General features: G+C 40.5%; 1 protein-coding gene across 2 annotated transcripts in view; it reads left to right on the top strand.

The window, feature by feature from the left end:
* Window positions 1-13,064, top strand: part of Rorb (RAR related orphan receptor B) — a 178,426-nt gene that overhangs the window by 120,646 nt on the left and 44,716 nt on the right. For both annotated transcript variants that reach the window (XM_026781283.1, XM_013348079.2), the window contains exons 2-3: window positions 4,062-4,147; window positions 7,953-8,094. In XM_026781283.1, the coding sequence (XP_026637084.1) occupies window positions 4,062-4,147; window positions 7,953-8,094 (228 nt within the window). The remainder of the gene's footprint in view (window positions 1-4,061; window positions 4,148-7,952; window positions 8,095-13,064) is intronic.

Raw genomic sequence — 13,064 nt, 5'->3', positions numbered from 1 at the left:
GATAGATAGATAGATAGATAGATAGATAGATAGATAGATAGATAGATAGATAGATAGATAGATAGATGATAGACAGATATACATAGATAGATGATAAACAGATAGGTAATAATATCTCTGTGAGTCACGCAAAAGTGCCAAAGACCACCCCCTCCTCAGTTTCCTTCTCTTATCTTCCTTGTCATAGCCAATGAGGTTCAAGCAGTCACATCCCCCATGACGCTCAGCTTGACTCAATGATAGAGAACACAGAACAAGGTTTACACAGTGCAGTTCCAGGGGAGGCCAAGTAGTTGCCCCTAGCAAGACACTTAGAAACAGCAAGCACTGAGCAATGTAGTCTAGTATCCTCTCGATGGTGTCTGAAAGCCTGTCTTGAAGATATGCTGTATGAAACACACAGTATAAACTGTAAAGCTGCAGCTCAGAGATGGGACTTTAATGAGGGAAAGGGAAAGTCGCGACTACTTTAAATGATTCGGACTTATCTTCAAGTCCAATAAACCCCAGATGATTTTTCTTACCAAAAGAAAAACAGCCGTGAGATTTCTAAACTGAGAAGTCTTTCCCCCACCTAACACATATATACAATATAGGTGACTTCTTTCTCTTTAAAAATGTTATCAAAATGTGTCTAGCTCTCCAGGATTATATGTAGAGACAAGGTTATGAATATGTATAATTGCAGATGCTCTATTGAATGTTTTTTTATCTCATTTGTATTTCTGAAGATGTATACGATAACCTTTGTGTCTTTCAAAAACATCTTCCTACACCTCAGGGAGCAAATTACCTCTATTTTCATTTCCTTTAGAGTTAGATCATTTTATAATTAAGAATGTATTGAAGCAGATTCTCCCACATGTAAGCTACTCCCTGGGGAGTAATTTATGCAAAGAGAACCTCTGACTTAATATCATATAAAGCAAAAACTATTCAATGGCTACCTGGGATTATTTTCGTCATTTATAGTAACTATAAATAACCCACTGTTTGAAATGTTATTGTCAAACTGAAATCCATAGTCCAAATTAAGTCATAGTCTGATTCACTGAATTATTTTTAAAATATCTTTAACAAAGCTACACTAATATGTCAAACTATGCTTATTTTCCAAAATCATTAAGGAAAAAAATCATTTAATGGGTATAGTGATGATGAAGATGATACAATTATGACATTCTCCAGGAAATACCCATTTTATCCTCACAATTCTATGAAGTTTGCTGATGAATATTATATTTATAAGTGACCAAAAAGTTCAGAGATTTTCTCTTAACTATGGCCTAAATAATAGATTAAGGAGAGAAACCTAGGCAGTCAAATATGAGTAAGGCCATACCTCCTATTTCACCATTCCAAAATCATGAAACCACTGCAGTCATATAGGCATACCCAGTTTCCTTCCTTCATTTCTTTATCTTACAAAGAGAGAGAGAGAGAGAGAGAGAATTCAAATTTCTGTAGCTTACTTTAAAATAACTTCATGTGTTACCCTAAGGCTAAGTACTATATTTGTTATGTAAAGTAATAACAAAGATGGTAATGTTTTACCCTTATTTGTTCTGTGTATCTGAAAGTAGGAAATGATGGCAGCGTACACAAGTGTCAGCTTTATGTACAAAGCATTTTGAAGGATATTTTGCATAATTATTTTAAATTAGGAAAGGAAATAGCAGATCTTTCGAGCGTGAATCGTTTTAACAACTCTTTAGCGTACTATCAGACACAGGAATTCCTGCATTCTAAATAACCTACGTGACAACAAAAGTGTCCCTCCAAGGCTTTATACATTCAGGTGCCTGTGAGACACCACATACACATCACATCACACACACACACACACACACACACACACATGCTCCTGCTTCTGTTCCAACTCCAAACCTAGCTCTCACGCAGGCTAAACAAGCGCTCTACCACCCAGCCACATCCTCAGCTTCAAGATCATCATCTCAATCCTGCCGTTGTCTCCCTTCCAATTTATTTATTTATTTATTTATTTATTTATTTATTTATTTATTTATTAAAGATCTCCGTCTCTTCCCCGCCACTGCCTCCCATTTCCCTCCCCCTCCCCCAATCAAGTCCCCCTCCCTCCTTTTTATTTTACGTATCTTTCAGCTTTTAATCTAACTTCTGCCTCTGAACCATTTTCATACTTGCTTGTTCACGTCCCCTTGTCCTACAGCTAATGCCTCCTATTGCGCCATTGCCTAAGTCCTGTGTCCGGACCTTCCGTTGGTCTTCTGGTTTTCTCTGATTAGCCTGACAAGCTCTAGGGTGGTCTCTTCACATCTCATGTAGACGTTGGTGTAGGGGGTTGGATTTAGGGTTTTTCTCACATTGTGCAAGCTATCTAACATGAAGCTACAGCCAACCTTGTTTTCCTCCTATTCATCTCCATTTTATCCATCCCTCCTGGCACACAGGATCAGGTGAAAACCCTCCTGCCTGACTCCTGCAGCCCCAAAGTCTGGTGTCGCACTTCTGTGTAACCACATAACCCAAATTTCCCTTAAAGCCCATTGCTCAGTGTGATAGCCAGCCAGTCATACCAGACCTCTGACCTGTTTTCACTCCATGTCGCTTGCCTTTCTCTGCAGTCTAACCAAATTCCACAGGATCTGTAACATGATCTGCCTTCCCAATTAGAACTGCGCTGAAGTGGAGAGGGTGGAATGTGGAGGGTCTGGTGCTAATTACCTTACCTTAGGCTCCTGGATAGCCATTCTTTTCCCACCGCTGTGTCAGAACTAACATCCTATGACTAATAGATAAAACTCTTTCAGAATCCACTAAGATAGCAGACCATTAGGTCCTCCAGCCCAAAAGCTCAGAATGTCATCGGACAGCATCTGAGACCTATAGAAAAGCTTCCCCATCTTCCTGTGACCACCTCTCTGATGTACCCATCATAAATTACAAACTTGCCCTGATTTGTTACTTCCTTTGTTCTGTAAAACTATAAAACTTTAGGAAACTCTTTCCACACTTCAACATGGAATTTTAGATAACCTAAATCTATGACCTGGGCCATGGTCACTTAATGAGCTCCAAAATAAGCTATCTCTTATACTCTATTCTTAAAAGTGAACCTCTTCATCCCCAGTAAAATTAAATACATGTTAACTTCCTATACAACCTTTTTCTGATTTATTCATTATTAACTTTTTATTAATGAGCTATCAAAATCATTACCATATCTTCTCCTGAGTCATCATGTCTCCGTATCCTTACAGACATTTAAAGCATGCTCAGTTAATGTTTGGTTGGTTCGTGGAACGGTATTTTCTCAGAGATGACCAATCCGTCTAACCACACAACATGTAAGGTCACCATAGGCCAACACTCCAGTTTTGCTTTGTTTAGTTATTTAAAACATCGAGATAAGGTCATGTGAAAACTCCTAGTGACTTCCTATTTCAAATGTAAAATCATTGTAAAGGTATGAATTCACAGGATTTTTCTGTCATATTATTTTTAAGAAAGACAAGTTTTAAAAGGAAAAAAAACAGTAAAAGAAAGAGAAAAGATCTGGTCTCTAAACATGCATGTGTAGGGGTGTGTGTGTGTGTGTATTTGTGTGTGTGTGTATTTGTGTGTGTGTGTTTAATTCAGTTTGAAAAAGCAAAGAGTGATAAATGGATGTCTTTTCCTAAGAATAATTTTCAGCGTGTGGGTTGAACAACCCTTTCATGTGGCTCCTCCAAGACCATCAGAAAACCCAGATATTTATATTGCAATTGATAACAGTGATAAAAATTATAATTATGAAGTAACAACGAAAATAATTTTATGGTTGGGGGTCACCACATCATGAAGAACTGTATTAAAGGGTTGCAGAATCAGGAAAGCTGAGAGCCACTGCCTTAGAAGAAGGCTAAGAAGGCCATTCAAATAATAATTGATACCCCAGGCCATTATTGTCACCCAGCGTCCTGCAACTGTCAGCACCTCACACAAATATCTCGCTAGAACAGGTAAGAGCGAACACAGAAATAACAAAAATAAAAGAAAATGATTATGGACGTTCAGAATGTCTTCTCTTGCTCTTTCAGCACAAATTGAAGTGATACCATGCAAAATTTGTGGCGACAAATCCTCCGGGATCCACTACGGCGTCATCACGTGTGAAGGCTGCAAGGTAGGGATTTCCACATTGTGGTGGTGTGCCAAGGTTTTCAAGAAGACACACTGATGTGTGTGCCAGCTGCTGACACTGGCTGAAGAGATGCCTCATAAGCTAAGAACACTCTTTGCTCTTCCAGAGGACCCAAGTTCACTTCCCAGAACCCACAGAGTAGTCACAACCATCTGTAACTCCATTCCGAGGGTATCTGAAGCTCTCTTCCTATCTCGTTGGGCACCACACATACATGGTACTCAGACATACATGCAGACAAAATACTCATACACTCCAAGTATGAAATAGTAATAAAATTTTGAAACGCTGGAAGCACTGAACGTTAAACGTGGATTCTAGATCAGTCAAAGTTGATCCTCACCCAAATCTTAATTTTTTCAATGGGTTCCTGAAGTATAAACAAAATCTTATTTGACATATGCCACTGAAAGAGGTATGAAAAAGAAACTGGCCAAGAGCACAAAACTTTTTTACAGTCTGTCCAGTATTCCCTTAGAGAGAATCCATCAACCCAATGACAAATTCATTCCTATGAGTTTGGAACACACAGGACTAAGGGAATAGCAGTTACCGCAGTCCTAACCTGAGATAATCAAAATTTGAAAATGCAGAGCAGGGTTTTTAAAGTAATCTGAGAAAGGAAAAGAGTGAGAATAGCAAGTGGCACTCAAAACAGTTCCACAATGAGTTCTAAAGGGCTGGGCATAACCAGAACAAAACTCAAGAGCCATGTGCAGGGGGTGTGCTAGATGCTGGCAATGTCATTGGCAATATGCAGGCAAGGTGAGTCATTTATTTGAGTTCAGCAAACTGACAAAGATGTGGCATCGTCATAGACTCTAGAATGCAAGCACAGTCTTAGGATGACTTTTCAATATAAACAGGATAAAACAGATAATGCTGGCCAAGATAGCACTGCTCTTCGGAAATTGACGGTGCCTTCACAAGCCTCACAAATGAAGCACTTAAGATTCGAAAAGTAGAGAATAAAATAAAAAAGGTAAAAATAACACGAGAAAAGAAAACTCAACATAGTGGAGTGGAGACGAGCAGCGCTATCCTTAGGCAGAGCTAAGAAATGGTCCCTTATTCTATTCCTCTATGAAGCCAGAATGAAGAATGTGTCGCCCACTACCATGCCATTTTTTATTCCATCAATAAGAAACAATAAAGCAAATAAGAAACTGACTGTTGCCATGACCCTTCATGAGTAAGCTATTTCTCTGGGTAGGAGGACAAACAGTTTTTGTCACCAGCATTAGTAAGTTTGTCATGAGAACTCTCTCCGATAAAGGCATTTCTACAGGTTTGCTCTGCAGGCTCAAGAGCCCTAGTCTAGCTGACAACCAACATATCCACTTAAGTTGTTTGTATATGAATGCTGCCTGGTCATTATTTCATTACATAACACATTTGGAAAATGTCAGGGAATTCAAACTACAGAGATACATTCATTTTAAAAAGCAGTTTTGAACCATAAGCTCTTAAATATTGGATAAGCACAACCCAACAAGTCAATGGCAGGAACAAGAGATTAGGCTGCTATCATCTTTTCAATCCGTCATCAAATAAATTATGCTGTCACTAATAAGCATATTCTGAGGTTTTTGTCAAACTGGCTATACATCACATGACTGTTATTTATTTCATTGAAAACCCCCACATGTATAAATATGCTACAAGTTTCCCCAGTGGAAATCCCATTCAGAATCAGCTGTCAGTGTCAGCAGATTCAGCTATAACTCTTGGAGTTTTTGTACTGGGAGTCAACATGCGCGACCGTTTGAAACATCAATTCAGCTCACAAACTTCTTCAGCTCCGATTCATTCAGTAAAACGTAGAACAGAATCTATTTTTCATGCCAAAAATCTCATTTGCAATAATGAGCAACAGATAAGCAAGAAATGACTCATAATTAATGTCAAATTGACTGTAAATTAGGGCTTGTGGCTGTGACTTCAGAACATCTTCTCTGCCAACTCTTCTAAGTGGCACCCCAGTATCCAAAGATAAAATCCATGCCATTCTTCCTTAAGACATACATTCCAAAGCATCGCTAGACAGCACCAGGACACTTCCATGATGCTTCCTCACAGCTTTCTTGGTATAGAAAACAGGCATTACAGCCCCTGGGGACTTGGTGTGTTCTAGAATCCAACCAAACTGAATTCATGTGCCCTGTTGCGCAATCACTAGTGTAGTGAACAAACACCACACATGAAGATGCAGAGGTGAATGTAGTCCTCCTTGCGTGGATCTGTGCTCAAGCCAGAAAACCAATTTGGAATTTATCTCCAAGGGGTCCTTGGTCATACAGTCATTCTATGATTCCTTTTGGTCAGCAATGACCTTCACCGTGCCATGCCATACCATAGATAAGGATGGCATACTAAGCCATACTGAAACCCAAGGCAAAACCAAAATCAGTAGTATCAATCCTGTCTTTCTTTAAACTGTTAAGAATTTGCACGCTGATATTGATATTTAACACTTTATTAAAACATTCCCTTTTCCTAGTTGCCTTGATTTTTAGTGAACTGTAAATTTCATATCCACGTTGGTCTTCTGGCCTGCTTTATTTATGCAGCCCTGCTCCATTCTCCTGAGGAAACACAGTTGTTTGAAGGAACTTAGGGGCTCTATTTCAGGCCTCTTGAAGGTTTTTTACTTCCAACGGGTAAAACTGAGAGCTATCTTTTCCCTGTGCTCCTTCATAATACTTCTGTTTAGACCATCATTTTGCTGGCAGCACTTTTCACTTGCACTGTCTCGCTGTAGGCATTGTGAGAGCAGTGACTGGGGAAACTGATTATCTGGGGGAATTAACAGGGAACTATAACTTTCATGTCTCTGGGGAAACTGCTTATTTTCATTATTATATTTTTTGTAACGAAAGAATTTTAAAAAAAATAGCAATAAATCCAGTTAAAGATTGTAAAGAGCAGTGTCCAGTCGGTTATAGTTCTTCTGCAACCAGAAGAATTTGAACCTAACTGAAGAACTCTCACATCCTATAACCTAAAGGCAGACATTCATTTATTACCTGATTTATATGGAAGAAGTTGTATTTAGAGTTTCTTGGACTCAAACTGTGATTTATGATAAGATACACCATGTGTTTCAAAAACAACTTTCTGCCCATGTGATAGTGCATAATCCCAGCACTGTGGAGGAAGAAGCAAGACAGAGATATCTCTGTGAGTTCAAAACCAACCTGATACACAAAGCCAGTTTTAGGGCAGCCAGGGATACCAAAGTTGCGTGGTGAAACTCTGCCTCAAAAAAAAAAAAAAATTGATACTTTCTGGACAATTTGACTTTTTTTTTCAGATTTGGAAAATTACATTTTAGAATGTGGGACAAAAATGGATCTAACCCTGAGCCTACATTCCTGATGCTGTGCCTCCTACCAAGACCCAGAGCCTTAGTTCAAGCCCAGGCCCATGTCCCCATCAAACTTTGTCCTCCTAGGTTTAGCAGCAACGTGCCTCTTTGATGCTCTTTTTCTGTTGTTCCTTTGGGGCAAAACCTTCATCTCTTCAAAGAAATTCTTTCAGTAAACATTGAATAGTTGAATGAATGAATGAATGAATGAATGAATGAATGAACTGAAGAAAGACACTGCCACGTGTCCATAAATATGCACATATATTCTGCTCAGAACCATCTATAAGAGCTCCAAGAAGCAGTCAAAACTTTTGAAGGATTCAGCCCAGCTGTACTTGGTGCAGAAAGCCTTTCAGTGTATATGCTAATGTTGCCCTTTCTGAGTCTCCTGCCCTCGCTTTCTCTTTTCCTCTCTAGGGATTCTTCAGGAGGAGCCAGCAGAACAATGCCTCTTACTCCTGCCCAAGGCAGAGAAACTGTTTAATTGACAGAACCAACAGGAACCGCTGCCAACACTGCCGACTGCAGAAGTGTCTTGCCCTAGGAATGTCGAGAGATGGTAAGCCTCTGTCTTCCTGTTTCTTAGAGGTTTCAGATGGATGTTTGGCTAGAGGCTATTCAAGCCACTGAAAGAGGTTTTAACTCAGGGAATTGGGAATATGAAGAAAAGAGAACCAGAGTGCTGGTTGTGAATTAAGAAGTAAAGTGGGGACATAATCAAATACAGAATTGCCTGAGAAATAAGAAGAGAAAGGACGGTGGTGGGGATTTGCAGAGCAGCCTACGCTATCTAGGTTAAGTGAAGTCTAGGTGAGGATAGATAGTAAATGGCTACCTGGCCACATTTCCTGGGAAAGAAAGCTTTCCTGAGAGGTGAGACTTTTAGGACTAAAGTCAGAAAGCTGTAGGTGAAGGAAGAAAAACCATTCTTCTGCCAGAACTATCTGATGTACACAAGTGTATAGAGATACTAGGAAAAGAACATGTCTCCATGGGAAGGGAGGCAGTTCACTGGCTGTTCATAGATACCCAGTGAGAGACCTGGACTATTCTGAGCCATGATGACAAGTGCAGATGCATTCGGGGTCCTGCGTTTCCACTCAGATGATAGAGCATGTGTTCCTCCTCCACACACAACCAATTGCTTAGATTCGTGATACAAGGTGAACAATTCAAGCATGGCAAATAAAGAATTCTGCCGCTTTTTTTCCATTTTTGGTCGTTCATGCACATCCTTATACTATGAACATGGGCCCCAGCTTTCTTGTAGCCCTAGAGTGTGTTATAAACAGCCCTGTATCCTGAACCCATCCCATTAGCATCAGGGCTGATGGGGTCTTACCTGTCCCAGGACGTGATGGCAGCATATGGCACTGAATAACCCTAACGTTCTGCAGCTATGGTTTTTCACTTCGTCCAATTAGAACTTGGGAATGAATGATGCAGCATTAACCTCTGCTGTTTAACTATCCTTCCTATCTACTGACTCAGAAACCCCTGACTCAGTGCTTTAGCAGCAATGCAGGAACCAGGGTAAGATGTGCTCATATCTCCCTCAGTGATACAGTAGTATCTTCACTTTGGTAAATGCATTAGCTGTCTGCCAGTTATGGCTGGCTTTCGCCTCACCTTATCTGGTCACTGGAACATCATGGCTGCTGGTAAAAATGCCTTACCATTCACACCATTGGCTTCCTATCCCTGGAGCAGGTATCTTGAACCTTGCCCTTCCTGGTGTATATTCTCTTTGTTTGTTTGGTATTTTGGTTGCTTGCTTATTGAAACAGAGTCCCAGTCTATTGTCCTGGCTGTCTTTGGACTCACTGTATAGACAAGAATGGTCTCCCTGCCTTGTGCTAGGATTATAAATGCGTGCCCATGCCTGGCTTCTGTTTTTCTGTTAACTGGACTCTACAAATCAATCTTCAGCATAAGTATTTGTAAAGAAATGCTTAATATCGATATGAAGATATTAGACTACACACCCTCAAACGTAAACAGCCTAGAATTTACAATGCAAAAATTTAGAAGGTGAAAAAAATAATTTAATTTATAGTTTTTAAGTATAGAACGTATGTTCTCATAGATGAAAACCCCTATGAAAACACTGGTGATGCCCTGTGCACAGACAAGCTTCGCAGGAAAATGTTCTCTATCCAGAACTGGGTCAGGTGACACATATCACTAAATGATTTAGCTTTCAACTAAAAGTCAACATTCGAGACTTTAGACACGCTTCTTCGTTGAAAATGCTCAATAGTCACTGACATACTACCATGGAAGAAACTACATTCAACATCTAGAGTTTGTCTAAGGACTGACATGAGAGAGAATTTAAAACGAGTCGAATGAGTCAGACTTCTCATACAAAGTTTGGATCCCTAAAGGTGTTGGCTCCTCTCCAGTGCTAAAAGAGTTAAACAAGGACCAGTTTAACTAGCGCAAAGCAGGTAGAAACCTGGAGACATGGAGACTTAGAGACAGTAAGATAAGACACTACCATTTCCAGATGAGCCCAGAGTCACAGGTGATGCTTACATCGCTGGTGTCTCAAAAACACCTGCTCAACTCTCCTGCAGCTGTCTTCGATGGAGCAATGACTTTTAATTTCTAGTCACCCTGAAACCTTCTGTTGTACTTAGACTCCCACACCATAAACAAAAGTGACGTGATTTCTGAGCCTCCTACACAGAAGTGTGCTTTGTATGTCCTGGGTATTGATGTTGTCATTCTGAGTATTTGTGGATCAGTTGCATGGTGTACAGACTCATGCTGGTTCTCTTAAGCCATGGTAGTTTCGCAAGAAGCTGTCTCTAGACTGATAACGAATGTCATTAGCAGAAGAAATCAGGTTTGTAAGAGACAAACGGCTAAAATAGGTGCTGTGATCACCCACGAGGAGTGATGAAAAGCATGCAAATGCTTGAAAATATAACTGTAGATGGCCTTTGTTAAAGTGGAACTTTGAATACATCAAGGAGTCTGCAGATAATAGCCAGGAAATGTTTCTATGGCGGAGAAGTTCAGTTGGTGAATTTTCGTGGTGTACTGTACATCTTCCCCTCCGGAGTAGACGGCCAGCTTTATTGCAGGAGAGGAGATAAAACTGAAACACTTTTCTGAAATAAATGAAAAACTTGTGCTGGAGGAGTAGTTCTGTAGTCATTGTCTGTGAAAGTCTTTGATTTAAGACAAAGCCTGCGAATTCCAAGCTGTGGCCTCTTTAAGTTGCCTCTTTCTAGCTATTCCAATCGCGCTGTCACCTGACGAGCCAGCCTCATGCAACAGATGTACATTTCTCTGTTGAGTCCTCAGACGATGACAGCGGAGCCCTTTTCCAACATCATTAGCTCTGATTACAAGGACTATGGTCAACAGCACATGGAGGCGTGCTTTGGCGGCAGGGCAGTCTGTGACCCTGCTGATGGTAGATGGCCTTGCTTGGGCGATAGAAGAGGCCTGAGTCAGCTTCGCATATCCCATTGGTCAGCAATCTAGTTCAGGCATGCCCTTGCGTGGTGAGGTGCCCAGTCAAACAGGCCCTTTTCAAGTCTCTGCTTATAACACATTTGTCAATAACCCATTGACCTAGGCAGTTCATGTGCCTGGGAGTCCAGGGCTGGGCATCACGCCGGCACAGAATAGGGGGAAATTGGGAATTGTCATGGAGAATGTGAAAGGGTGCAAGGAAAGGGAATCAGGGTCATTAATACAATCACTCTACCTCAAAGTTCATAGACTTGAGGGTTAAATGGCAAGTATTTTAAAGGCAGTTCTGATGCCATGAAGAAAACTGACTCACTCTTGATTTTTAATTCCTAAGATTTAAACCTGTGAATGCACACTAGTCTATAAAATTACTGCAAAATTTTAATCTTATGCAATAGAATTCATTCTTGTATAGAGAAGACTAGAGCTGTCATTAGAGCCACCAAAGCTGACGTAAATGCATATGCAAAGTCAGCAACAGAGAAGGTGAACACCACGTTCTTGAAACACAGTCCTCCTGAGTCAATGTTCGATATTATTTAATTTTCCTTATAAAATGGCATCGTCCTCTAGAGAGCAATATGTAAATTATTTATAATGACATAACATAAAAGCACAAGGAAAAGTTTCCCTAACCATTCGATAGACTTCTGCTGTCTGTGGTCTATCTGAAATGCCACTACACTCAAAAAGAAAAAAAAAATCCGAGAAGAAACAGAGTGTAAGGACAACAGTGTCTACACAGCGAGTTAAATGCAACACAAGGGTCCAAACCAATTCTAGACCCGGGAAAAGCAACAACCAAGAGGGCAAAAGGCGTTTGCTGGTAGTGAATTAGATTGTTTCTTTTCATTGAGAAAAACTACAGGATAACTACTGCTTCATCTTTCTATTTAGGCAGCATTGAAAAGCAAGAGTTCAGGAATTTTCTTTTAGAAAGATTAAGGAGTAAGAAGGAAGAGGAAGAGACTGGGGGAGTTCAAGTCCAGCCAGCACAGCCTCAATCTGGCAGGCAAGAAGAGAGAGAACACGCCACTCTACCTAGGAATATCTAAACACTCTGTCACCCTGCACACCCTACTATCCAGGACTTAATCACACAGCCACACTGCTCAGAAATTGGGGCTGGGAAGTGTGGTCTCCATTTTGAACAATCCATCCTCAGATAAGATTTGATAACATCATTCCCAACGCAAGAGGAAGAGGAATTTGGATAGATGCTATAGGGAGTGAAGGGAAGCATCCTCGCAATGCAGGCCTCCCCTATGGACCCTCTGAGCTGAGAGCCTGCAAGCACTTCTGTGTGTCGAGGTTTTTAGAAAGAACTCCAACACTAATGAGTGAATCTTGATCTGTTTCTACACTTCTCTCCCTCCTTTCTACACCCTCTGAGGTCCTGACATCAACAAAACATGAGGAAATTGGCACCACCACCAAAGGAAAAAAATCAGAAACTCAGATGAGCAGAATGCAAAATGACTTTTAGCAGTTTAGCATGCTAAAAGAAAGGTTGACGGCTTGTGAGGAAGAAGTCACTATCCAAATCAGTTAGGGAGGTTGTGTTCCACAAATCAGAAAGCTGTGCATGGGGGTGAAAGCCTTTTTATATAACTCCCAGACACTCGCAGAGCCTCTCCCTCGGTTTCCATTAAAACGCCTGAGGATTTGGTTGCAAGAAAGGGGCAGAATAAACCTTCAAGCTGGGATAATGAGGAAAGTTGCTCTTGCTGGATCACTTGCCCTGAGTGCATACAAATGTCACCACCATCCAAAGCTTCTTATCATTTGCTCCAAAATCCAAAATGGCAGCAACTGATGAGGTTTTAACACCACCTGCGTCTTTGTTCTTACCAATAAAAGATGTCCCAAACTGAAACAATGGGTTTCTTTCTAAGGCCCTGGCAGTCCTAATGATAGGGAAGAAAGTCAATATTGATGACAGAGGCCATTTTAATAGCAGGAAACCTTTGCTAGTCTCATAAGGTTCATTATTTTGGTTTTGTATATGCTATCCACAAATGGATAAAGAGAGAGAGAGAG

This window comes from Microtus ochrogaster, chromosome 8 (assembly GCF_000317375.1).
Source record: "Microtus ochrogaster isolate Prairie Vole_2 chromosome 8, MicOch1.0, whole genome shotgun sequence".
Classification (NCBI taxonomy): Eukaryota; Metazoa; Chordata; class Mammalia; order Rodentia; family Cricetidae; genus Microtus; species Microtus ochrogaster.
This window is presented reverse-complemented; position numbering and strand designations above follow the sequence as displayed.